This window comes from Lepisosteus oculatus, chromosome 7 (genome assembly GCF_040954835.1).
Source record: "Lepisosteus oculatus isolate fLepOcu1 chromosome 7, fLepOcu1.hap2, whole genome shotgun sequence".
Taxonomy (NCBI): domain Eukaryota; kingdom Metazoa; phylum Chordata; class Actinopteri; order Semionotiformes; family Lepisosteidae; genus Lepisosteus; species Lepisosteus oculatus.
The window spans coordinates 34,353,243-34,379,849 of NC_090702.1; the positions used below are offsets into that span (position 1 = coordinate 34,353,243).

Consider the following 26,607-nt stretch of genomic DNA (forward strand, 5'->3'; position numbering starts at 1 on the left):
ATAATAATATGCTTTTCTTGACACTCTACTCAAACTCTTTTCAAATGGTGAAGTAATTTCTTCATCTGCATCTGATTTGCTGTGTACTGGGACTGTTGGTGCACAATGGCTGCAATGCATCACCCTAGTGGGATCTGTACTTCACTGATGGTTGAAGTGAGTCCCCTCCTATACTGTATCTACATTGCTCTGAAATCCTTAGAAATGCTGTGTGAATACATGGTATTAATATGACAAGATGATGCCATGATCTGATACAGGTTTTTTAGTTAGTGAGAGCAGAATGAAAATGATCATTCCCTTAGGCCCAACTTGCAACGTTCTGGCTTGATCAAATGAGATCTAATGTACATGTCACACCTTTATACAAATGTTCATTATTATTTATTGTCTAATGCTTTAATTTAATGTGACTTACAGTATAGTGGTCATTACCCATTTTCCAGCAATGTCCTTACCTGCCACTGAAACACTTGACTGTCTGGTCAGGAGTCCAGTGCCCTGGTCTACATGGAAATCCCTCATTACCCAATTATTGTTGCAGAATTCATCTGTTCACAATTATCATGCAAGCTAATGGTTTGGATAACAGCTAATGAAGGTGTTTGCAATGAATGTATTAATCAGACCTAATGAGGGACAAGACTGCTATTTGTTTGCTGAACAACAAAACAGGAACAATTGAAATATTTTAGGAGCAGTAATATTATGGCATATTGCACAGGGTTATGAAACTCCTTGGCTTATACAGTATGCTTCTGTACATTTGAACTGTGCTCCCTTTTCATTGTATTTCCTTTTCTCTAGAAATATTTTAGTACTCACACAGTTGTGTTTCTGGAGTGATCTAGGTAGTACCGTGCTCAAGGCAGTGTCCTTAACTTACACCGGAACCCATAGCTGTCTGGTCAGGAATCCAGAGCCCTTATAATTACTCAGCACTGCTGCCAACATATGATACACACTGATTTTAGCCTCATATAGAAAGTAAGAACGCAGTAATTGATGGGTGTTATAATAGAAACTATCTCCTATATACCTGTATAACAAATAACATCCTATTTCATTATATTGAGCTACTTTTTGTGTTTACTCTTCAGCCTATTATGTGGATATCTGTGATCCTTAAATCATCACTTATTGATTTTGATCTTAATGGAAACGGGACTGAGTTTAAAAAGTGAGTGACACACTGTATTCAATGAAGTAAAATTAAATACCAGGCTGTGGATTTCATATATACAGTATAATGAGGTAAAGGGCAAAGTTACATTTGGAAGACAATGAATTAATACACCAGAGACATACAGTATGTATTGAGGTTTTAATAGTTAATACTGCCTTTAATCAATGAGCATCTACCCACCTTTGTGAAGACGGTATTAGAACAGAACCTGCTCAACCTGCCAGAGAGAATGTCAGTTTCATTTTGGAAGAATCATTCACTTTCAGGTCCAGGGAAGACAATCATCATTGGCCAGGAGGGATAGCAGACATATTTGATAACAAATAGTATCAGCAGGTTATTTTTTATTTATTATAGCCTGCTTTTCAAAAACACTTCCTTTCAGATATGTGCTATAAGATTGCCTCACACTTTCTGGCAATTTTGTAGTTTAGCAGTAGGCAGTTTACTGGACTATGCAGGCAACTTACGTAGTCAGATAATCTTTTCTATAAGTGACACTGTAAAGACAGTGAACCCCAAACATTATATTTGGTTTTGAATCAAGATATAAAATGTTTTTTAAATCCAAATCCAACGTTTCTTTCAAATATATATATTAAATATTATTTTAAAAATATTGTATATGTTATTTATATAAATGTATTTTACTCTTAATATATAATAAGGCTTCTAGGACCAGTTCCAAAACCACTTCATTCCAGCTCACTTTATACAATCAATCAAAGTAGGACCAAGAAAACATGGCTCCCACTGAGAAGCACTTTCATCCCCATTTTGGATCATTTATATAGCCCGGTCACCGTTTGTGTTCATGCATGATGTTATGTCAGAAACAATAATCTACACAGCTATAATTCTGTTTTGAGTGTTCATTGATTATAGAACATATGTCGAAGCAAATTCTGTATAACGGAAGACCTTATTAAACTGATATAAAAAGATACTAAGCAGACATGGCAATCTGTGTTACCAATTAAGAGTACCAGACAATGTAATGAAAAATCCAATGTCTGTCAAACTTCCTATTTATAAGTGAAACAAAATCTCTAAGTGTATGCAAGCTGGCATTTCCAAAGGACTTTATCATTCCATCTCTGTGAAGCTACATTGAAATCCTTTATTACCCAATTATTGTTGCAGAATTCATCTGTCCACAATTATCATGCGGGCACTTAATGGTTTAGATAGCAGCTAATGAGGGCATTTGCAATGAATGCATTAATCAGGCATAATGAGGGACAAGACAGCTATTTGTTTGCTAAAAAATCCAGGAGCAATCCAAATATTTAAAGAATAGTAAATATTATGTCATGTAGTATGGGGTTATGAAACTCCCTTGATTATTGAATAAACGTTTTTTTTATACTCCTCAGAATGTGTTTACTACTTAAGTGCACCGACAGAGGTCCAGAGGTATTGCTAAAGTATTGCAGGAAATCAAGCCAAAGGAAACAGTTAACTGCAGTAACACTTGTAACAGTTAACAAAAGGTACACTCATACATTTTATGATACTGCACAAGAGATTTTTGAAAAGGACAGAAGAGGACTTGAAGATATACATGTACAGTATATCTTCAAGTCCTTCCAGCAAAATTGTCTGTAAAAAACTCCCTTCAGATGAGCTAAATGTAAAATGTTTTGCTGTAATAGGGATGACACACCAGCCTAGAGAAAGACATACACCCTGAGCTATGGAAATAAAATAACATGTAATTAATTTCCATTGCTTACAGGGATTTTGAAATCTGATGTTTTATCTATTGTTTTATAACCTGTTGCTCATAGATATTGAGCCAAAAAATAATTCTAGTCTTAATTTTTGTACCAGTCCCTCATAAAAAGCCACTGTTGTATCATGTAGATACAGTAGCTGGGTGATTTGGAATGTTGCACCTTGTTCTATCAGCTCCGTTGGGTCTTGGAGATTTAACTCATATCCTGGCCAAACTGAGCAAGATGTAGATGAGTGTAAGAGGGAACGGTGGTAACTCGTGGTTATTCTGGTTATTCATAGTAACTGGTCACTTTGGATCAGGGCTGGGATTCTACGGTACTGTAAGTGGCAAAAGAAAAGGTTCAGGACATTTGACAAGCATTAAAATTAGAATTAGCATTGTCTAATGTGCTGTAATACAGAAGCACAGTAATTGTGAAATTACATTTTTGAAGATGTCATTTTCTTTGCTTTTAATTAGTTGCTTAATTTGCAGAATGTTTTATAGATTGTACATAATTCCACTATTTTCTTCCTATTTAGATTGTTATTTGCCATGCTTTCCATCTGACCTGAACAAGATTTCCCAAAGCTAATTTCAAGGAAATGTGGTGAGGAAGCAAATTAGCCTGACACATTGCAGTGACATGTAGAGCTGATTCAAAACATTGATACATCCCCACAAGGCACAAAGCACTTAAAATCTTTTCAGAAGCCTTCAGATGTCATCAGAAACCACAAACGGAAAATCACTGAAAATGTAAAGAACAGGATATGGAACTAGTGATAATTAACAAGGGAAAAATGAGGAAAGCACATGAAATACAGTATAACAGAAAAAAAACTTAATTCCTTTGAAATATTACCAATTATAAAAAATATAACAAGATGTTAAGGAAATACAAAAAGGTTAATAAAGATTGACATTTGAACCTCTATATGTCAAAGTGAGTGATGTTGAATAATGGTGAGAATGGACAAGAACCTCTGGGCAAGGTACTGGACAAGTACATTTCTGTTCTAAAACAGACCAGAGAGAGTGCTGTTTCAGGCAAATAAGAATGTTTAGAAAAGGAAATTAATAAACAGTATATGATATCTTATTTACATAATGTGTGTTCAACACAGTATTCCAAAGGCGTGCATAAAAGCAATACAGCTTTCCTGTGACATTTGGAAGTGTTTGTATTAAAGCATTCATTTCAACCACCCAAAGATATTTTTACAAATTCATCAAATGGAAAAAAGAATAAAAACAGCTTTCAATCCAGTAACTGTTCAATTGACACCATGCAGAGAAAACAGCTATTGCAGATAGGCAATAAAAGAACTATTTTAGATCATCTATACTACCACTATTAGTATTTTCGTGGCACAATTTGAGGACTAACAAAAGCCGAGAAAATCTTTTACAATTTCTTTACTACCCAAAGAATTCAATTTGAATTAATTATTTCCAAACATAATATTTTGGATCCAACCTCTCAAAGATGCCTGATTGAACCATTAATTGCATCCATCAGAAATTACCTATTTAAAAAAACATGGATCTTTTTTTCTATGTAGATGCATTTCTGACTTCAAAACATATCACTGCAGTATACATTGCATGCATTATTCAAAAAATACCCTGTCCTGATAACATAAAATTGATGTCACTTCAGTACTGATAGTGAAAACTCACCATGCATCCTGTTCATGTCTTAGATGTTTACCATATTTAAAGCTTATATCCTAAAGATTTAACCTTAACATGACTTATTTGTCTTTGGCCATTCTCCCAGGGGGCTCTGGAACCTACTATGAGTTGTTATTATAATGCATGTTTATTTCCCCTACCTTCAACATAAGCGTAATCCACAAAGGTTAGTCATCCATCATTATTTTTTAACTACTACACTTGAGGTTTCTTACCTGTAGCAAAGATTCAGTTCAGGACTAAGACCTGCAATGCACTTTTGTGAATAAGTACTTTTTGAGTACATTTTTAAAATTAAATATACAGTATAATAAATTAGGAAAGTTCAAGTACAGTAGGTAGCTGCGACAGCATGCGTAGGCTGCAGAGGAACAAGTTAAAGGTTTATTTCAAGCTGAAAAGAGAAGAAAGGAAACACAATGGTTCAGCTGTGGAGCCTTCTTCGACGCTTCTCCTTCACCAAAAGAAGGCTCCACAGCCAAAACGTTGTGTTTCCTTTCCTCTCTTTTCAGCGTGGAATAAACCTTTATCTTGTAAATGAAGGAAAAAGGAAAAGCAGGTTCTGAAGATGAAAGAAAGAATCTAACCACATTGTCAGAATTTTTGCACAAGTGAAATATAATCTAGCTTTAATTTCTTCTGTAAGAATGAGTTTTGCAGATGACCAAACCAGTAGGATAGAGTTTTTTTTTCTGTTGTTAGCCTAGCAAACAGAAGACAGAATGTCAGAAGACTAATAGTAACTTGGGAATTGTTAAGCGCCGGGCTCTGTGAGACACGGATAACAGTCACATCCAAAAGCACAATTGTCACTACCCCCAAAAATTGTCACACTACAATCCCAAAGCATGTGGAGGTGGGTATCAGGTAGGTTCTGTGTACCTCTGTGACAGAAAGCGTAGGCTGTATTGTACCTTTTATCTGGAACTGCCAGTAATGTGTTGTATTCTGCAAGCACGTTTAAAATGTGTTAGCTGGTGTGCTATTGTTACAGGGAGAGAAAGTATTGTCCCAAGCTATATCTCAATCAGGACTACATTCTGTTTTGTCAAGATTTGAAATTTCATTAAAGGGACAGGATGGAACAAATTACTTCCTCTCATTGGTTAACCTTTATTACATTCTAATGATGTGTCAGAAAGAAGCAAGAGAATGTCACCGGCATAGAATACAAAACAATATACAGTATGAACCTTTGTATGTTGACATGTGTGATGTTAACATTTTGTTTAATACTCTATGCCAAACAGTTCTAATGAAGGAAAAAACAATAAGAGTAAGAAGCAACAATTCCAGTATGAACAGAGGGGATATTCCTGACCTGATCGTCACACAACGACTGGACTAATTTATCGTGTATGGATGAGATTTATATATGAATGGAAAGAATGAAAATGTTTTAAGACAGAGACAGTTCTCTTCTAGTAAAAATAAAGTGTTTGAGTGTTTAGGCCAAAAATAAAATTAATATGTATTCTTTATTTATTTGTGGAAATCCATGCATTTACTATATATAAGGTTTATCCAACAATATCCTAGATTATTTCAAACCTATGCAAAAATGAAATAAACTATTATTTGTTTTAGAGCTACAGTGGAACTCTTGTTTACTTCATTGCTTTAATGACAAAATATATAGTTTTTAATTTACAAACTAATTAGAAAGTAGATTCAGTTTTAAAACTAGAATAAAAACAAAGCATTGGGTTAACAGGTTTAAATTGTGTCACAGTCATCACTATTGTGCCAGACAACATCTTATGGCAAGCTGGTCTCATTCACCTGGAATAAATTTTTGTAAGTGGACATCAGCTGTGTGCCCTTAGGCTACAAAATTTAAACAGATGCTCTTCAGGGGTATTATATGACTATGCCTGATTTCACTGATTAGATTTCCTCTTTGCTTTGCTATACACAAAACACAACTATAAACTTCATTGAATACTAACTAGACACATGATTGAGTTTTTATGCAGTACAGTTGAAAAATACAAATGAAATAATTATTGAATATTAGAGGCATATCTTCAAAAAGATCCTACAAATAAGCTTTAAAGGTTAAAATGTGTTTATCTGCAAAGTATAGTGAGATTTTATTTTTTTTATAAACCATTCTTGCAATCAATTATATATATATACTGTAGTAATGCACAACACGATTCTGTTTGCAGAACTGTTTTAAACTATCCTTACAGTCTAAATACCAATTAGCAAATACAAACAGGCCTTGTAGGCATTTTCTGTTCAGGTTTCACAAACGAAAGCATTTTTAATTATGGGGTGTATTCTTGCAGAAAATTAAAAAGGCCATTTTAATTGTCATTTCACAGGTCTTTATTTAATTTCTCCACTCTAGGCACACTATGCTTCTCCTCCCACATCTTGTTGCTTTGACTAAAAAACCTACTGTACTTTGATTGCCCAGGATGGACAGCTGCTTCAATATTTACTGTAAAGCAGGGTTTTCCAATGCTGGTCTTGGAGGCACTGACTTACAGTAACTGTACATTTGTTAGTTTGCTTCATTATATACTGAAATTGAACTGTTTACCCATAACTGTTTAATTCCTTAATAATTAGAATGCGTTTATAAATTAGTAACATACCAGTGTCAGATTTGGGTTTCAAATGGCATCTCAATTAGGATGACTTTTTTGATACATTTGTTGACTACCACTAAATTCATATTTGTATAAACTTAATACCATTAAGATGTATTATGAGAGTGCCTGAGTCTACACACCTTAATTAATTAACAATACGAGTTGTTTAGAAATATACAGGGGACCAAAAATTTTAAACCACCTTGAAACTGAGTTCTTTTCCTTCTGTCCATAGAACATACTGTAAAGCAGATTATTTGAACATGACAACTGTAAGACAGACTATTTGTGAGACAATATCTGGAGAAAAGCGGAAAACAATCAATTGATAAAAATCAGTCAATTGGTTAAATTAAGGGGTCATATGGAAAGGAAACTGGAAGGCACATGGGTATTTCAGGACCAAGAACAATGATTATCACTGATGTACTGTAGGCCACAGACTTGGACTACAGTACTGTACATCATAATCAATTGATTTACCCTTAAGGTCATAAAACGGTTAATTATTGTGCTATTTAGAAGATCCACTACCCTCTCCTGACTAACGCTGCAAAAAACTAACACTTCAAAGTCTTAACTGTTTGTTTGACAGGTTCATTTACTACACTGAGATAGACAGGAGTTTATAAAATCATCTTTAAATATTAAATTACACAAATTCAACATACTGTACTGTAGTACCTTGTTAAAGACCCACTTCTCCCCCAAAGCATAAAAGGTTAGCTTTCTCTCTATTTAATTAAGGAAAGACTTTTTTGAATTCACTCTTTTACCACAAATGCAAACATTCAACACAGTGACTACTACAGTATATCCTTGCAAATTACTTCAGTCATCACAGATGAACAGTGTATAATGATAACAACTGACAAAATCTCACGTACAGTAACACTCCCAGATTCAAGGTTTTTTTTTTTGGTACCAGTTACTGAATATTTTTAAAACATATCAATCAACAAACAGTATTGAAACTTTCACACATCCTTACTCTTAATGCATCAGAGCCTTGTTGCCCAGCTTATTTTATAAACTACTTCCCAGTCTTGAACATTCCAGAAATTAATGCAGTGGAATGCTATACATAACCTGTAGACAAGCAGTAAAACACACGTCTTTCATTTCTAGAATTTAGCCATTCTCATTTAATATACACAATAGAATGAAATCAGTTAAGTTGCAATGTAAAAGCACATTTAAAAACCTGACCTGTTTCAGAGCCTTCTGCAATTACGGGATCAGGTGGCAACCCTACACTGAGCACTTCAAAGTAATCCACCAAGCTGACTTTACTGAGTGTGACTGGGGAAAAAAAAATAAGAGAAATTACTCCTCCATTTTCAATTACAGACCATCTCTTCTTTGGTTGTTCTTTTTGTTGGGGAAAACACATCCTGGGATAATCATCACATTGATGCACAGCTCCCAGCTCAACAAAAGGAAGGTTTTGTACAGTATAGTCACTCACACTTAAATTAAGTGTAGCTAAAGGTTATCATCCTGTTGTAGACAGTGTGAAACTACAAGTATAATGTCATAGTATCATGAGACTACACGGAGGTAATGTTTCTAAAATAGCATGTTTTCTCTTTACCAGAAGTACATAGAAATATATTGCTTCATTTAACCTGCCATTGCATCTTTTTAGTAACTTCTCACTGCAGCCACTTGCTTGAGTGAATTTTAAAATACACACACTCCGGAGACCTGATGCAAATAAATGAGCCTGACATAACGTGTAAGAGCATCTTCTGCATATTGCATAGACTTCAGATATGGTACTAATTAGTTTTGATAAAAAAATAATTTAAGAAGCATTGGAGTCATCACAATCATGAACAGAATCCAAGGGAAGTCAACAAAGAACCTTGATGTTTGACTTTCTGTAGCTGACGTGATTTCATTCTAAGTGACTTCCATTATGTTAAATGCAAATACTGTATTATGGCAATGGATTTGTTTACTGCAATAAAGAAAGACGGTCAGAATGTGTTACAATAACTGAAAATAAAAAGTGTCATTGCACAAGCAAAACAAACTGCTTTTGCAACAAGGAATTTAGATAGATAAGTACAAAGACATTTTTAAATCCTTGTTTTACTTTTTTTGTGAAACCTGAGCATTGCTAGTACATCTTCTGTGTCTTTAATGTACCAAAATTTGCCAGTTTTGGACATTTTAGAGTTTGATGCACAGGTTACAATAATCACAATTTGTGGGTAGGATTCTACTCACATATAATTGAATAATATGTGGCTTTATACATGCTTATTTGCCACAGTATAAGGAATACTATAAAATTAAGAACATTACAAATTTCTGAGTTTACAAATGTACAAAATCACCTAGTGTAGTACAAAAATCACCTAGTGTAGTACAAGGAGTTAGTAAATAATTCTGAAGTATGATAAAAAACAGTAGGCTCACTATATGAAAAGACCACATACAGTACAGTAATTAATGCTCAAACTAACAGAAACTCACTTTTACCAACACTGTAGAGTACTTTGAGCAACCACATGCTTCATCAAAATTAGTAATTAGATATTCTACATAATATGCTAATTGTACTTGTAAAAATGAATTGTTCAACCAGACATATTTTGCCAGTTGTTTTTGACATACAAATAATTGCAACATTATGAAGATAAACTGTATCATGGGTTCCTGTGGTTTCAGTGCTCTGAGGACAACAGAAGTTTAGTGAGGACTGGCTCAACTATTTTCAACATGTTAGAAAGGTCAGATCCCAATTACAAAATTACAGCAGCATGGTCAAGCATCTCTGACTTACCTCCTCCCCTTTGGATGACCAAGGATGTCTCGCTTCCCATTGGACATTCTTTCAGTAGATCCACAACCTGGGTGTGGCTGAGGCTCTGCACATTCTGCTGGTTAATCTCTACAATGAGGTCTCCTTCGCACAAGCCTGGACAGCCCTGGGCATCCAGTATCTGCTTCACCCTTTGTCCAGTGGGGCTGTCAGCTATGGTGAACCCAAACCCATCAGCTCCTTTCACAATGGTTATGGTCATGAGTTCAGATTGTGTTGCCCCAGAGGATGCCATAGATACATTATCCTCATGTATAGGGGGAGGCAGCTGGCCATCTAGGTGAGTGTCCCCAGGGTGGGGGGGTAGGGACTGCTGGGGCAGTTGTTCTGTGTGGTCCTGCATAAATCGAGAGGTCCGTGAAAGGTACTCCATGTAATTGTCATAGTTACTTCTTCCATTCACCAAAACAGGTGGTCTTTCCATCATCCCCATGGGAGATATCATGCTACTAGCAGGGTCTTCGGGATCATAGGGCAAAGGGTATCCACGGCATAGCACCAGGCTAACACTCTGACCAATCGGAACCGATTGGAAGAGCTTGACCACATCCGCGTGTGTGTGACCCAGGACACAGACATCATTGATATAGACAATGACATCACCTGAAGGAGAGACATGGGAGAGTTAAACACACTGGCAAGCAAAACCAAGCAGAAACTGAGATGAGGACAGAGATTCATTACCTTTCTGTGCTAATTACACAAGGAAAGGAAAGATGAAGAAAATGTGAGTTATAACATACTACGATGGGGAAAAAATAAATGTAAATAAAAATTAATAATAATTAAAATAATAAAATACTTGAGAACAATAATGATGTGATCCAAAGTATCATTCAAATAATTCTGTCAGATACTGCAACTTTCTAAGGAGGTCACTAAAAATCTATACAGTACATGTTCTAAAAAATATCAATTTATTTTTACAATAATTCCGTTTAATTTAGAACAAATAATCACATTGAATTATAACATATAACTAAATTTAAGTAATATTCACTGAACAGTTCATAACCTACACTTTCCAGACTTACATATAATATAATGCTCAAAAGAGATCTGCTGTTTTATTATTATTATTATTATTATTATTATTATTATTATTATTGCTGTTGTTGATATCTGTCCTGATTTTCTAGCTGTTGTAGATAAATAACACCTGTTCACCAGGCCAATCGATGGCCACCAAAAGCTCTACCTAAGTTATATAAAAAAAAATATTTTATTTAAAATAATGTATATAGATTTTTCTATATTTACTGTTCAAGTATTTGATATCATAGAAGGGTGATTGCTAAGCACTAGAGAAGCAGCAAATTAAATTTAAAAAGATTTAGATGAACTTCAAAACATCTGGCAGATGGTATAATGTATACTACTGAATACAACAGAGATACAAAAACTATTATATGCATGTAGAAAAAACAAAACTATGAATACAAAATGGAAAATACTGAGCTACCTATAAAAAAAAATGTAGGTGGTTATGTTGACACATTTTTTACATCTGTCTGATAATGTTAGGAAGTCAAAAAGGTAAACAAAATGTTAGAACACAAATTTAAAAGCTTAACAAGCTTGTTATGTTAAACTGTTTGGTTAACACATGTTTGAATTGTAGGTATATTGGATATGTACAGTATATTAGTTCTGGACTAGAGAAAATCAACCACATGCAGTACATTCTCCTACAAGGACAGATTGAAGGAGTTGAACGTTTTTAGTCTTGAACAGAGGAGGCTACGAGGGAACCTGATTTAAGTATTCTAAATCTTCAAAGCATTAACAAATAAGCTTTTATTGAGCATATGAATCAAGACCTCAACCAGCAAACCTCAAACCTACAAACTTGTTTCTTCAGAATTCTTCAGAATCACCACTGAAACACAAATCAGAGGACACAAGTGGAAACTAAGTTGCAGTGCAACTAAAAGAAAAAGAACAAAAGGCACTTCTCTATAAAAAAAAGGCTTGTGATAGCATGGAACAAGCTACCCAGCCATGTTGAAGATATTACCCTGGTTTAATTCCAGAAATGACTGAATGAGATCTGGACCAGATACTGTAGCTACTACCAGTTACGATAGATGTGCTGATAGGCTTCATCTTACTTGCAACCTTCATGTTCCTAAACACAAAGGCATATATAAAAACACAGTGAATAGGGGTTGTGTCAAAGATTATGTGACTGTGTCCCATCTAAAGTTCTCTTTATCCTAGTGTCAAGGACAGCGATTGTTATGAAGAACTTAAATGAATAAAAAGTGTATACGACTGCACATTTAATTGGGATCTATTGACATCAGCTACTGCATGGTCAAATTTGGAGGATATTAAACATCAATGTGAAGACGGGTACAATTAAAAAGTCTGTATAACTACATCACTAAGCCTAAAGTCATTTCTGCTGCTGCTTCCAACCATCTGCTACAATGAGAATACAAATACATTATTGACCACTCTAAACTAAAGACAACATGGACATGATTCTGTTGTAATCCATAAAGTACATGTGACTTTATTAAATTAATACTTACTGAACTGATCACTTAGTGAAAATAGCACAGCAGTACTGTACATTTGAGTGTATGATCTGTATAAGATGGTAAGTAACACTTCCCTTGCAAAATTAATGGTTTAATCGAAATCAACTCTTAAAACCACGTCAAATATTTATAGCCAAGAACTCATTGCAAACATGTCACACTTGCACTATAGCACACTATAGCACTTCTCAAAACTGCTATAGTTAAACCCACTTTTTATATCCCCAAAGTACTTACAATGCAGTGAGAAAGAAGTTACATAGTTCATTTCGAAAGTCAACACGAAGGGTAATTTACCGCTTCCTTCTCTCAGCCATCATCACTATTAAATAACCAATGACTTTAGATAAAAAAACAGTGTGTTTTCCAAGGGCAAAAGCAGCAGTGAGGGACTACTTCCTTTTAAAGATACAAGCTGCATGTGTAAAAGTACAGTGGATTGCTTTTGCAGTACCACTCAAAGTCCCCTGACATCTGAGGCACCGTGCTTAGGCTCAATTATCGAACCAAGATCAGAGCTTTCAGATCTCTTCCAGGGACATGGCTCACATCGTTTATTTGGCAGGAACTGCTGCACCCTTTACTGAGAAATGGGCTGGAGAATTTATTGTGCATTTTAAGCAAAACCTCCTCTCCAGTAGGGAAACTACAAACCTGTTTGAGTGATAACAAAAATGCCTATTCATTATAACTACTATAAAACTAGAAACAAAAACACAATTTTTTTTTTAGTTTTGAATTTTTAGAATGAACCAATAGAATACAATAATGTTGCATAATTACATTATAAATAACATTTAAAAATCCACATTTTCTACATCACATTTTTACAAAACTGAAAAACAGTCTCAAATACCATTCAATAAGTGCATCAATAACTGCATCAAAATTAAAACCTTAGACCATTGTTTGAAAGACCTAAACATCCCTACAGAAGGGTTAGACTAATGTGGAAGATTTTTAAAGACAAAATAAAGGCATAAAGTCAACCCAAAAGGACTTCTTCACAATCAACAGTGAAACAAGAAACACAGGATCCAAGCAGAACCTAGAGGGATGTTAATTTAACTCAGAGAAAAGGAGGCACTTCTTTACCCAGAAGTTTGTGTGGAGTGTAGAAGAAGCTCTCAGTTTTGATGTAGAAACCAATGCCTTGGCTTCCTTCTGGAAACAGCAGCATGAGATCCTTAGATCACATAGCTTCTAATCACCATACGGACTACATGGGCTGAATGACATCCTCCTGTTTTCAACTGTTATTACATAAAAGAAAATCCATATAATGCAAATCATTCCTTTTACTTAGCTAAATAACTGTTGGTCATTTGCATTGTCACAGAGAGACCTCATACACAAATATGAAATCCCAGCCAACAGCGATTTTTAATTAAACTTATTAATTATATAGTACTTGCCTTAGGCCTGTGTGTCAAAATCAATTCCTTCATGCGCTCACTCGCTTCTTGCCCTATAGTTGACCTAACTGCCTTATAAATCCCCTAATGAATTATTCTCTAGCTGTAGGGACAAATAACTCAATTTTAATCTACAGTAATAGTGCTTTGCATACCTGTATGATATTGGATTCACTATTCCATCTGGAGCTCCGATCACAGATCAGGGTGAAAACAGAGGAAAACATGTGCCAGTGGAAGAGCATAAGGCTTTGTTAGGTAAAGGGATAATAGAACCAATGTTTGCGGCTCTTCCATTTAGATCAAATCACCAAAGTAAAATACTTTTTAGTTTAAAGTTCATTGGGAAAGAAACAGTAACTACTGTACATTGATACTGACAAAAAACTTCATTTATGTACGGTAGTCTTCTTGTACTGAGAACAAACTAGTCACCTAATGCAGAAATATGCTCATAACCATGGAAGTGCTATAGAAAGGCAAAAGAATGTTATACTACACAGTGCAGAACACTAGCAGAAAAGAAGTGCAGAACATTACTTACAGTAAATTAAGTATTGTTTCTAAATTACACTAGCAAAACCTTAATCATATAAAATAAACATCTACCATGACCTTCATCTATCCACTCTAAACTGGTGACTTTTTAAAACTAGGATAAAGCAGCAAATCTGAGAAAATAACAAACCATGAAGGGCAGAGTAAAGTTTTTTTTTTAAAGCAAAAAATGGAGAGAAAAACTGTCAGGTGACTGAAAATAATATTTGCAAGCCATAACAGGAGGCCAAAGTGCAAACAAAAAACATGGCACTTTTGAGCAAAAATATAATTTGATCTAAAGTTTAAAAGGACATTTATTTTTTAAAACTAAAAATTCAAACTATTTTGTTTCTTTTTCAAGAAACATGACGTGTCAGCAATATTTCAGTGCAGTCCTAAACGTCTCAAGCTCAATAAGCTGTACCCAATCTATAACAAAATACTGTACACACATTTTATTAAGTCATTGTGATCAATAAGTTAAGGACTAAGACAGAGCAAGGTAGAGAGAAAACAGAACAGCAGAGAATAAAATTAAAAGGCATTTTCTAATGTAAATAAAACAAAATATGTTCTTTGAAAAATCTATAAAATATAGATAGATCCTCCTATGAAAAACCATGTATACATCATATACAGTACTGTATATATAATACTATTGTTATTCAACTGTGGGTTTGATTGAAAATAACATTAGGAGAATATGGATTGAACAATCAACTCTACTCTGACCTAAAACACTTTGACTTATGTCACATTTGAAAGACCGAGCACAAGAAAATTAACTCACTCACGGGGACACATACAGTAGTGAGTGAGGTAGAAATCTCTCATTTGAAATGGGAACCTCCTGGCAATAAGCTGCTTTTCTTAACAACTGGACCATCTAGTCTTTATACACAGTATGTTAAGTCTATATGTTTATCAAGTTGTGTGCAGTTCAACAGATGACACTAGATGGTCTCGTACTACATCCATATTGTAATGAGTTCATTTTGCAGTGCAGATAAGCACGTGTTTCATCTGAAACAAAACAACCTTTCAGTTTTATTGTGGATAATTAATGAAGAAACTGACACAGGTAATTTTCTGTCCACATCACAGATATATACAACCTCCTTGCCAGTATTACTTTCTTAATTATCAGGCATGGTATTCAGCTGAACACTATTAATACTAAGCAAGATGGAATGTACTGTCCCCCTGGCTGTAAGAACAAACCACTGTTTTAAGTTGGTAAATATGAAAAAAAAAATCAATTCTTAATTTTCTTGTGTAGAGGAATATCTTACTTGAACTGGAACTTATCCACCTATTTCTTTATTTTCATCATAACGTAAAGGTCATAGACAAAAACTGAAACACCTGGGTAAATTGCTATTGAAAGCAAGGGCACAGGTGTGGCTCACACATTAATTAAACTAAATCCCCAACATGTTTAGCATCACATACTGTATAAAACTGTTTCCCAGGCCTTGTCAGCAATAATTATGACTAGCATGGCTGCAAGAGGAAACGTCTGTGACTTTGAAAGGGGGGTGATTTCTTGGTTTGCGTTTGGCAGGAGCTTCAGTGAACAAGACAGCTCAACTAAGGTGTCTAAAGTAATGTCAGCAGGGAAATCATTTTTGATTGACTTTCTCATGGAAAAATGGTGCCACATCCCCCCTTGCAGAATTCCAGATACTGCTTAATTTTATGCCACACTGCCCAATGCCCTATTAAGTGCCTTTAAATTGGTGTTTCCATGTTTTCCCCACTACCTGTATTTTTAACACTTTACATGCAAGAGGAACTTCCAGAAGAGAGCCAAGTTCATTATTACTAAAGATGTGTTTCACCTTGTTTTCCCATCTAGTTCAAGGCTGGGATGCAGGAGGCCTACGTTCTTTATAATAAATACTGCACACTGCATAAGCTGTTTGAGAACTTTGTTGAAGTGCTTTCCACATAAGGTGATAGAAATCTAAAGGCCCTGGAACACTAGAAATCCTTCATGTCTTTTTTTACTTTAATATTGTTGACAGTCAGTATTATAATTTGAGTGTTATTTTTAATTTCAATATAATATTTAGAAATAAAGTGTTATTAAGAGTTAATCACCAGCACAGACAGGGTGTATCATTGTAAAAGCTGTGAGCATCATGATGTCTTGCATGAGTGTGTGGACCAATTAGAGGATGGTAGTGGCCCTTACTGATAAATGATACGAACTCTAAAGTACTGTACCTTGAAGTTTCGGGGGTTTGGTGCCATGCTGACAAAACCAAACCAGTCCTAAATGTTTTCTGCTGTTTAAAGAATGCAGTCACATGTAATGGTGATAAGAAAATTTGGTGGTGGGTACACTACAGTAATCAACCTCTGCTTTGACTCAGCTTCCTCACTGGTTGTGGCACAGGTGAACATTAATTTAAAATATATATGTCACTTAAATATTGTACAATATGTACAGTATAGTTAAAATTGTATTTTTAAAAATGTGAATGCAGTAAAAATGTGAGTGCTCTGTGGACAGATTCATAGTAACAATTTGCCTTAATTAAATACTGTAAGAGAAGTGTTCTGTGTAGCTGTAGGACTAAAATAAAATGCATTATGGCATGACAAGGATAAGTTTGTAATAAAAAGCATTGAATTTCAGTTTTGGTCTATTGGGTTTTTATCCAATTTTACCCATTTACATGTAGCTCTTCAGGCCCCATAATGAACAACAGATAATGTAATTCAACAGAGATATTAGGGATGAAACATTCTACACTGTAATTCTCATCTTTGAGTCTTGTGAACTCTAAAGATCTTATTCATCACAAACTAAAATAGTTTTCTTTCATTTTGCCCTTTTCATGTAAAAGTACATTCTGTGGCTGTTACAGCTTCCAAACCTTTTCACAAAAGCTCTTGAAGACAACAATAGATCCAGGATATTATAACATTTGTGTTAGCAAAGTTCATCCATAGATCGGTGTGATTAGAAGAAATATCCAGTCAGAAAAAAAAGGTCAACAGAAAGAGAATTTTTGTTGCTATACGTTTACCTTGATTTATTTCCCATAAAACGTTAGATTATACTACGATATCATCTCTGTCCTGAAAGTTTTAATTAAATGAGCAATTTAAAGGCTGGAATAAAAAGAAAAAACATGTCTTGAAAATGATGTATCCTGCAGAGACACTCCACTAGGTCAATGCTATTATGATAACGGCTAAGGACCTTGAACTCTTCTCTTTCTAATAATTATCCAGCATAGATATATAACAACAATATAACACCAGTATATTCTTTTATTTAATGTGTATTTTCTAATTTTTTTTAAAAGGCTATTTGTGTTCCTTTAAGAATAACAAAAATGAAGTATCTTAATATACAGTGAAGGACCTGAGTCCATTTTAACTCAAACAAAAGGCAGTAAGAAGTAATTTACCAAAGTCAAATCATGGGCAGGTGCACACAATGGAAATATACTGTGTTCATAGGCCAGGCAGGTATTTGGAACATGTTATTACATCCTTCTTTTCAGGCTTTACATACTGTAATATACAACACACTAATGGCTAGAATTAGATTTGATAAAATGTGGGCGTACTGCATGTAAAGAGTCTTGGAAAAATTATTTACACAACCCCACAATTTTTTACATTTTCTTTCTTTAAAGCTTGCTGTCATTACAACTTTGAAGTATCAATTAATTCTCTATTCTGTACATTCCAAACGTAAACCAACAAAAAGGATGTAAATAGATAATCAATATGAAATAAAAAGGTATTGTAAGCAAAATGTAAGTTTTTAATTTAGGTGCACAAAATCACCTTAAAATCCAAAGGGTTGAAAAGCCTCTCTTTGCTATAATAGGGGTGCACGTTATTTCTAAATAAATACATTCGACTCTGTAAGGTCCCTTGGGCAGAAAGTGAATTTCAAGATTCAACCAAGAAGACTTAGGAGCTTTCTAAATAACTCAGGGGTAAAGTTATACAAAGGCACAGTTCAGGAGAAGTGCATAAAACATAAAAAAACCCTTCATGTCTCATTTAGAATGCTCAAGATGACCATTAAAAAGTAAAAAAAACCACCCAGACGTGTTAACACCCAGGTCCATAGATTAGGTTGTCACTCCAGCCGGGCAAGGAAGAAAATGGTTAGGGAGTTCAGTGCTGGAGACAGCCAAAAAATGTTCATGGGTCAAAAATATCCTGGTCAATCCAGTAATTCGGTTTTGTATGAAACTGGAAAAAAAATCTCAAATCCTGCATGGAGTTTGCAGACATGTATCAAAACATATTGTGGTCAGACTAGACAAAAGTGGAAACTTTTGGTCCAAATGCAAAGTGTTACATTCAACACAAACCCAACATAGTGCATCAGTTAGTCAACAGTATATTGTCAAGAACAGTGGTGTCAGTGTTTTCTTATAATTCTGTTTCCAAGACCGGTAAGCTTGTCAAGACTGATGGGAACACAGATGGATCAAAGTACTAGCAAATCTTTGAGGAAAAACTACTTCAGACCAAAAACTGGGACAAAAACTTTTTGATAGGAAAATGAAAAGCACAAGGTCAAAGCTACACCGGAATGGCTTAAGAATAAGAAAGTGAATGTGCCTCAGTGACCCAGTTAACGTCCTAACTTTAATCCTATTGATATGCTGAGGAAAAACTTGAAAAACTTTGTCCATAAGTATTCCTCAAGCAACTTGAGAGAGCTTGTGAAAATCTGCCAAGTAAAATGTACAGTAAAACTTTACAACCTTCAGTGTAAAGGTGACAATGACCGAACCAAAATGTTTTGCGACCAAAATCTGCTGCCAAAAACTTGCTTATTCCCAACACTGAGTTCATGAGTCTGATACTTGTGATATCACATGTTTCAGTTTTTTCTCTACATGAACTGTAGTGTAATTTATTTCACTATCATTTGTAGTTTTCAATTTGAGCATTCAGATTTGGTCAGGGAATTGAAGAAGACATAGTTTGAATGTATACGTTTCAGTTCCAATAAGACTAGGACTTACTTTATATTTCACAAATATAAAATTTCTGTTTCCGCCTGACCACCTGTTACTACTAATACTAATCTTCATTATCTTATTTATACTGGGCCTTTAATGACACCTCATATAAAGGAGCATTACAAAAAACAAACAAAAGAAAAAACATTACCTGTCATTACATTTTCATTTAAATAATTTATTCTAGGAGAAATTATCTTAATTTATTTTAGGTTTCTTCTAAATACACCCACTAATTGGTTTTCAATTTCTGTCCTTACACTGAAATTCAACAATGTGCAATATATACCGACAACTTTCTTTGTTTATTTACAGTATTGGGGACACTTGGAAATCTTCTTAAAAACGTACTAAAAAAGAACTAAGAACATGGCATATGCAGTATAAGGAGAAGAATGAAACAACTAAGAGGCCTCCTATCTTTACAATACTATCTTCAAAAAAACTTCAATCAGATAAGAAGATCAGAGAAGAAACAACATTCAGAGCTAAGGTTTAGTGTTTTATATGGTACACAGATGAGAGCTATTGTAAAAACAGAAGATACTGTATCATTCAAATGTTTCATTGTCATGCAGCACCACTCTTACGGATTTTTATAAACGTATTTTTTTCATCTTTTTGATTCAGAATTATGTAAGATGCAGGAGTGCCTACTGTATATATATTTTTAACCAGCATATAAAGACAATTTCGAAAGCTATTATTTCTAATCTAACAGTTTTTTGCTTATCCAAATTGTGGAGTTACAGTGAAAAATTGGGCAGTCACATGGGTCAACTGAAGAGTTAATGCTCTTAAGATCTGAGGATAAGCTTCTGATCTCCCTTGAAGCTTTGAGCTGTCTGCTCAATTATACTTGGCAAAAGCAGACGTCTGGCTTTGTGCCTCAGGAGAAAGGAAAGAGACTTTGCGAAACAACTTAGGTCACACTGCAAAACCAGAAACTACCCATTGCTGACATCATCTCTTGACTACTTTTTGCTTCATTTTTGTTTAATTCAATTAGTCTGATACAGGCTTTGATTATGCTTTCTTCATTCCATGTAAAACAGAGCGCAGAAATATAATACCCCCCCAAACGTGTGCAAGCTGTAGATTACATACAACCAACATACTGCAAAAGACCGTGAGGGTTTGCCACCTCCCTTACCCTGCAAGTACTGTACAGTATTACTGTTCAACTAGAATTAGATGGATGTGGTTACGGCTAAAACAAGAAATGTGTGCTGCACTAACAGGAATACTCAATGAAGTGTTGCACTGCAGGCCCGCTTTGTGGCTTCTTTGCATTATGTAACACACATTAAAACTACAATTAAATTCTGACAGCCTTCAAGTACAGCATCTCTCACTCACATCTAAAATTATATCTTTACTAAATGCACACCATTCTGAAGGAAGAGTAACACCCATTATTCACATTTCATCAAACATTTTCAGTTGACCTTGTTAAGCTGCCACCTCACTTTAAATATTCAATTATTCTCATCCTTTCTGTGTCATACAAGCCACTAGATTGTGGAATTAAAGAAATACCACAACATGATCATTCCAAAATCTTTTGTTGTTTGTAAAATTATTTTCCTAAAACTACGAACCTGTGTAAGTTTTCTGAACCTTAAATAATTGAGCTTATGTCATTTAAAAGCTCCCTTTAATTCTAAAACAATTCTGTGAATCATTCTCTTGGAAGGTTATAATAGGGTTATAACGCTTCAGCAAACCAGAGTTTCACAGATTTCAAAGTGAAACTGAAGGTGCCTTACACATATTTTTATTTTGTTCTTTAATTTGGTAAGGTTTAATTAGATCCATTGCTGTACTGTAGCTATACTTTATTTGTGTCTAATTTAATTTTATCATCATAATCTTTTGTGGTCAATTATAAGCATTAACAGCATCAGCAGCATCAACGTATGATAAAATGACCACCCTGACATTTATAAATACTGATAATTTAGTATTTTTTTCATCCTTAAAGATTATCAGTATTCATGAATATCAGGGTGGTCAAGAGAAAAAATCCCATTACGGGGGGTCAAAGTAGTGACATTTCTGGCATAATACTAAAGCCAAAAATTGTTTTAGTATGAGACAGGCTGTTACAGTACTTTCATTTTTTTCGCATTGATCATTTTCTGCTTCACAGAGTATCGATTGTTTGTTATGAAGACCCCCCGATGAGCGCACACACCGTTCAGCCCGTTAAACATGTGCTCCAACTAGGAGTGTCCCTCCTGGCCTCAGAGTCAGACCTGCATCTGCTTTCCCTGCACTTCTTCCCCTTGCTGCCTGCACCCTGGGCAATTCCAGTGGGCTGAGCACTACCCCACACGTCCATTTTTCCAGGAGCCCGGCCACAGGAATACAGACTGACACTGATGAGTCTACCCGTGGGGCCCTTTCTTCCAGATTTCTGCATACAATATCATGACAGGCCAGTTTTGTGCCAACCTGTCTTTCGCCTGAGGTGTAGTGAGCCGGGCCCTCCCCCTGGACTGTGAGGCCCTAGCTCTTGGGTCCATAAAACCTACAGCTTCCACTCCTGTGCCCTGAGAAACATCATTATTATAAAGAATAGGGAGTATCCTTTTACACCACTGCACTATATGCATTTTAGTTAAAGTATACTGTATTATCCTCAATATCTAATCTAAGTTCACGCTTTTTGGAAACAACACCTGAATAACTCAAAGTTTTTACTTTTGACAGATATAGTATTCACTTGATAGGATATGAAATAGTTAAACAGCACCAAAATCAAAATTGATATTGTCTGCAGCAGGCCGATTAAGATCCAGAAAAAGTGTACTACAATAGAAACATCTATTGAACAAATGCTTCATAATAATTGGTGGTTTCAGAAACACCACTAAAGGTCAAAAAGAACTGAAGTACTTGGTAAAGCCTGCATAGCTCTTATATATGTAAAAATTAATGTTGCTGTTGACAACCATCAGCTTTCCATACAATTACTGACATAAATACAGCTTTGAACTCTCAGTCCCAAAAATTAGTTATTTCATTGGTGCAATCAAACCACCCTTTGCTAGGAGAAATGCATGTGTTAAAGAATGACAGAAAAGGCATGATTCCTAAATTATTCATTATTGTGTGAGCATATTATTAAATTATTTCTTGAAATACAGGGTGCCTATATTAGTCTGAAATGTTATAAAAACGATATACAAAGAGTATATGTAGCATGCAATTATCTTAATTTTGTAACAGAAAATGTTATTAGTCTGTGAATATGAAACACAAAATTATCTTAACCACCTGCAATTTTTTTAAGTAAACCACTAACTTTAAAACTGGTATATTTGGAAAATTATTCAATCTTTATCTACAAATTATTTTTTAATTAAGGATCAAACTTTTACAACCTGTATATAACCTAACTGGCACAGTATGAAGACAACACTCAGTTACCCTCTAAAATATACCAGCTGCTCCTCTGCGCACTGCATTAGGAAGGCACATCACAGAGAGACAGAAACAGTGGTGACTGTTGCATGGAAAGCTCAGCCAAGATTTGAAGCACCAATCGCTAGACAAAAGGTTAGATCTTACACTCCGACTGGTGTACTTAACATTTGAACCACTTGAGTCAACAGCATGATTGTAAATTACAAGGGCAGTATGTACTGTACACACAGAAGCTACATTCTTTAATACTGTGTTGTCCTTAAGGAAGTTACATCCCTGTGTACCTGATTGTAGAACCTTTAATGGTATAATACTAACCTTTAAGATGCCAAAAAATCGAAATCTTGACATAATGGTACTGTTGCTCTATAAAATCACCACCAGGCACAGTGCTCAATTAGAAATTATAGTGCTTGTAACTCTTTGCCATTAATATCTGAAAATAGACAACCAGATGGCACACAAATAATCAAGCATGACCTTGGCAAACATTTGGCACTGTGTAATATTGATCTGCATGCTATAAGATGTGATTACAGTGGCCGAGAAAAGCATGTCCTCAATTAAAGTCTCATAGTTTTCTGTAAACCTCTGACACAGCACACATGTACAGTATGTGTGTACAGTAAATATGCACCATTGACCAAAAACATACAGACGTTACCACATATACAGTGTGGTGAAAAAGTAAATACCCCCCATTAAGATTTTAGGATTTAGACACATCTGACCATCACCTAGTCCAAACAGTAGAAAAAACTAACCCCACTTGACACACACAGATTCAGCATTGCAATTATTTATCAAAAAATAATTTAAAACAATTAAACACTTCTTTTAAGAATTGATCAGTTTCTCACATTTCCTGGGAGTAACTCTGGCCCACTCATACCTACAGAACTGCTGCAACTCTGTGATGTTTAAGCACTTTCTTGTATGCACAGCTCTCTTTAGCCACAGCATCTCTATGGGGTATACAGTATGTCTGGACTCTGACTTGGCCATTCCAAAATCCTTAATTTCTTCCTTTTGAGATACTGTATCTTGTTATAGATGTGCTTGTGCGTTTTGGATTATTGCTATTGCAAGATCCACTTTCAGTTCAACTTTAGCTGTTGGACAGATAGTCTCACATTTTCCTGTAGAATACACTGGTATAGTGTGGAATTCATAGCACACTCAATGATAGTAACTTGTCCAGGTCCTGAGATATCAAAGCAACCCCAAACCATCACCTCACTGCCACCGTGCTTGATGTTATTTGGCATTATGGCCAAAAGACTTCACTTTTGACTCGTCTGTCCAGAGCAGATTGCTCCTAAATTCTTCTTTTCAATTCAAGTGCTCTTTTGAAATATTAAGCTGTGCAGTGATGTTCTTCTTGGACAGCAGGAGTTTAATCTTGGCTTTCCTTCCAGGAAAGCCATTCTTATTCAATCTATTCCCGATGGTGGACTTATGAATGCTGACATCTACTATAGCAAGAGAGACCTGTAGATCATTGAGTATAACCTTGGGGCTTGTTGAGACTTCTAGGGATATCATATGATTAGATCTTGGAGAGAATTTAGTAGGACAAGCACTTCTGGATAGAATGGCAAAGGTCTTGAGTTCTCTACATTTGTAGATTATCTTACTTACCATCAAATGATGGACTTAATATTATTTGGAAGTGGTTTTGTAACCCTTTCCAAACTGAAAAGCAGGAACATTTTGTTCTCTAAGATGAGCACTGAGGCTTTGATGAACTTTTCTGATTTTAAATACACGTGGAGTCACTTCTTGATGATCAGCTAATCATTTGCACATGTTTTGGTGTACCTGATTTCCAAATACAGTGCCCTCATACAGTAGAACAAAGTGTCTGTTTACTGTTTACACATAGATATTGAATGCTGGCTGATTAATTAATAAAAACAATTTCAGGCTAGGTGAAGGTCAATATATCTAAATATGTTAAACCTTAAGGGAGTGTACTTATGTTTTCACCACATTTTTTTACATCTTTCAGAGACATGTCTTTATCAATAAGTACATACTGTACAAACACACACACGTAAAGCTATTGGTATCATTGCAACAGCCATGTAAAGTACATAATGAACATCACTTCAGTTATGCATAATTATGTATTCAATATAATTACCCATATTTATTCATATCACTATTTTAAATAGTTTTCTTCCATATCATTACATTACAAGCCTGCATTTTACATTACATGCCAAATCATATCTGTAACTTTCTTCTGTTAAGGCAAAGTAAGAAAGGCTGCACTCTGTCAATGGACACAGATCTGAACATTTACTGTACCCTGTGTGTTGGAAATGTTTTAAATAAAGCTTTTTGAAAAGTGCGATAGAGATGTGATAGCCGAAGACAATCTGATTGCTGGTCTTTTCGTGGAGGACCTCTTTGAAAGCTTTAGGAAATTAAACAACAGGGTCATTTGTGACAATTTAATTTGATTTACGAAGACGAAAACCAAAAACATAACAAATGTTCTTTGATGGTCAAATAATCATATGAGCACTCTACAGTGTTGTTACCAAATGATACAACTTATCACTTTGGAGAAACAGAATAGTCTTTCATCAGTTTCTTTTTATTTATTCACCTGATACATCAGAAAGAACCATTTGAAGAAGGACCAATATGCCACTAATGAATGTTCTGATATGTTAGGTGCTTTAAAAGGCAACATCCCCAGAAAAAAATTGAAAACGTTCTTAGCTTTGGCATATACTGCCATGAAAAGTCACTTGAGATGGGCACTAGTCATGGCTACAGATGGCTACAGATCCAATCATTCATTGAGTGAATCACATTTGCAAGAGCAAGGTTTCATTAAGATTGTAAAAGAAAGAATTTCAGTAGCGTGAAATAGATGTCTCTTTTGGTTCTTGCCAGATATGTCTTTCTCTGTTTGGAATTAAAACTTCAGAATTTACTTTTAAAGAAGCAGATTGTTAAATATAAAGTGCAAAGCAATGGTACTGTATACAGTATGAATACATACTGTACATCTGTTCCTTGCTGTATTTAAGATTGACTCTTATCCAGCTACAGTACATCCAAACGAACTGCCATAACCAATCCAGTATGAAAATAGTTACAGTACAGTATGTGACCAACTAGTCTCCTTAGAGTGCAGTATTTACCTGAGCATAGTTGTTTTGAAGGCCATTATAACTATAAAAGGGGAATTTCCCACTCTACTATTACTGTAGGTATCACTTACTCTTCTGAGATACTCCTGACCTATTCCGAAAGATGAGCTGAGGCACCCTGTCCCTGTGAATAACAGCTCTTTAGTTCTCTGACTCCCTCAGACCTAAGCAAGGATTTCAACATTTCATTGACTTTTTTTTCAGATGTGATTCTAATATTGTTCCCCTTTTCAAATTCTCTTGGGATCTTTGGATTTGAGGCTGCCCACCTGCAGTCATTACTGGCGTTTCTACATGTGGAACATCAGTTGCCAATTTGTCTTGTGAAAACGCCAATATTCTTTTGATCTGTAAATACTGTATATGGAAATTCTCCATTGTATCTCAGCTATTTTTGCTTCTTTCTATTCTGTTTTCTCACAGTAGCCTCTCATAAGGAAAGTACCATCACTCTC

At 35.1% G+C, this 26,607-nt stretch overlaps 1 protein-coding gene across 21 annotated transcripts in view; it reads right to left on the reverse strand.

The window, feature by feature from the left end:
• The window catches only part of magi2a (membrane associated guanylate kinase, WW and PDZ domain containing 2a), a 396,131-nt gene that overhangs the window by 62,089 nt on the left and 307,435 nt on the right, over nucleotides 1-26,607 (reverse strand). For 12 of the 21 annotated variants that reach the window (XM_069192434.1, XM_069192432.1, XM_069192431.1 and 9 more), the window contains 2 exons: nucleotides 10,002-10,643; nucleotides 8,417-8,509 (listed from right to left, as the gene is read on the reverse strand). The exons of 2 other annotated variants lie outside the window; for them this stretch is intronic. In XM_069192434.1, coding sequence (XP_069048535.1) covers nucleotides 8,417-8,509; nucleotides 10,002-10,643 — 735 coding nt within the window. The remainder of the gene's footprint in view (nucleotides 1-8,416; nucleotides 8,510-10,001; nucleotides 10,644-26,607) is intronic. 7 more of the 21 variants (XM_069192438.1, XM_069192437.1, XM_069192436.1 and 4 more) reach the window with 1 other exon arrangement.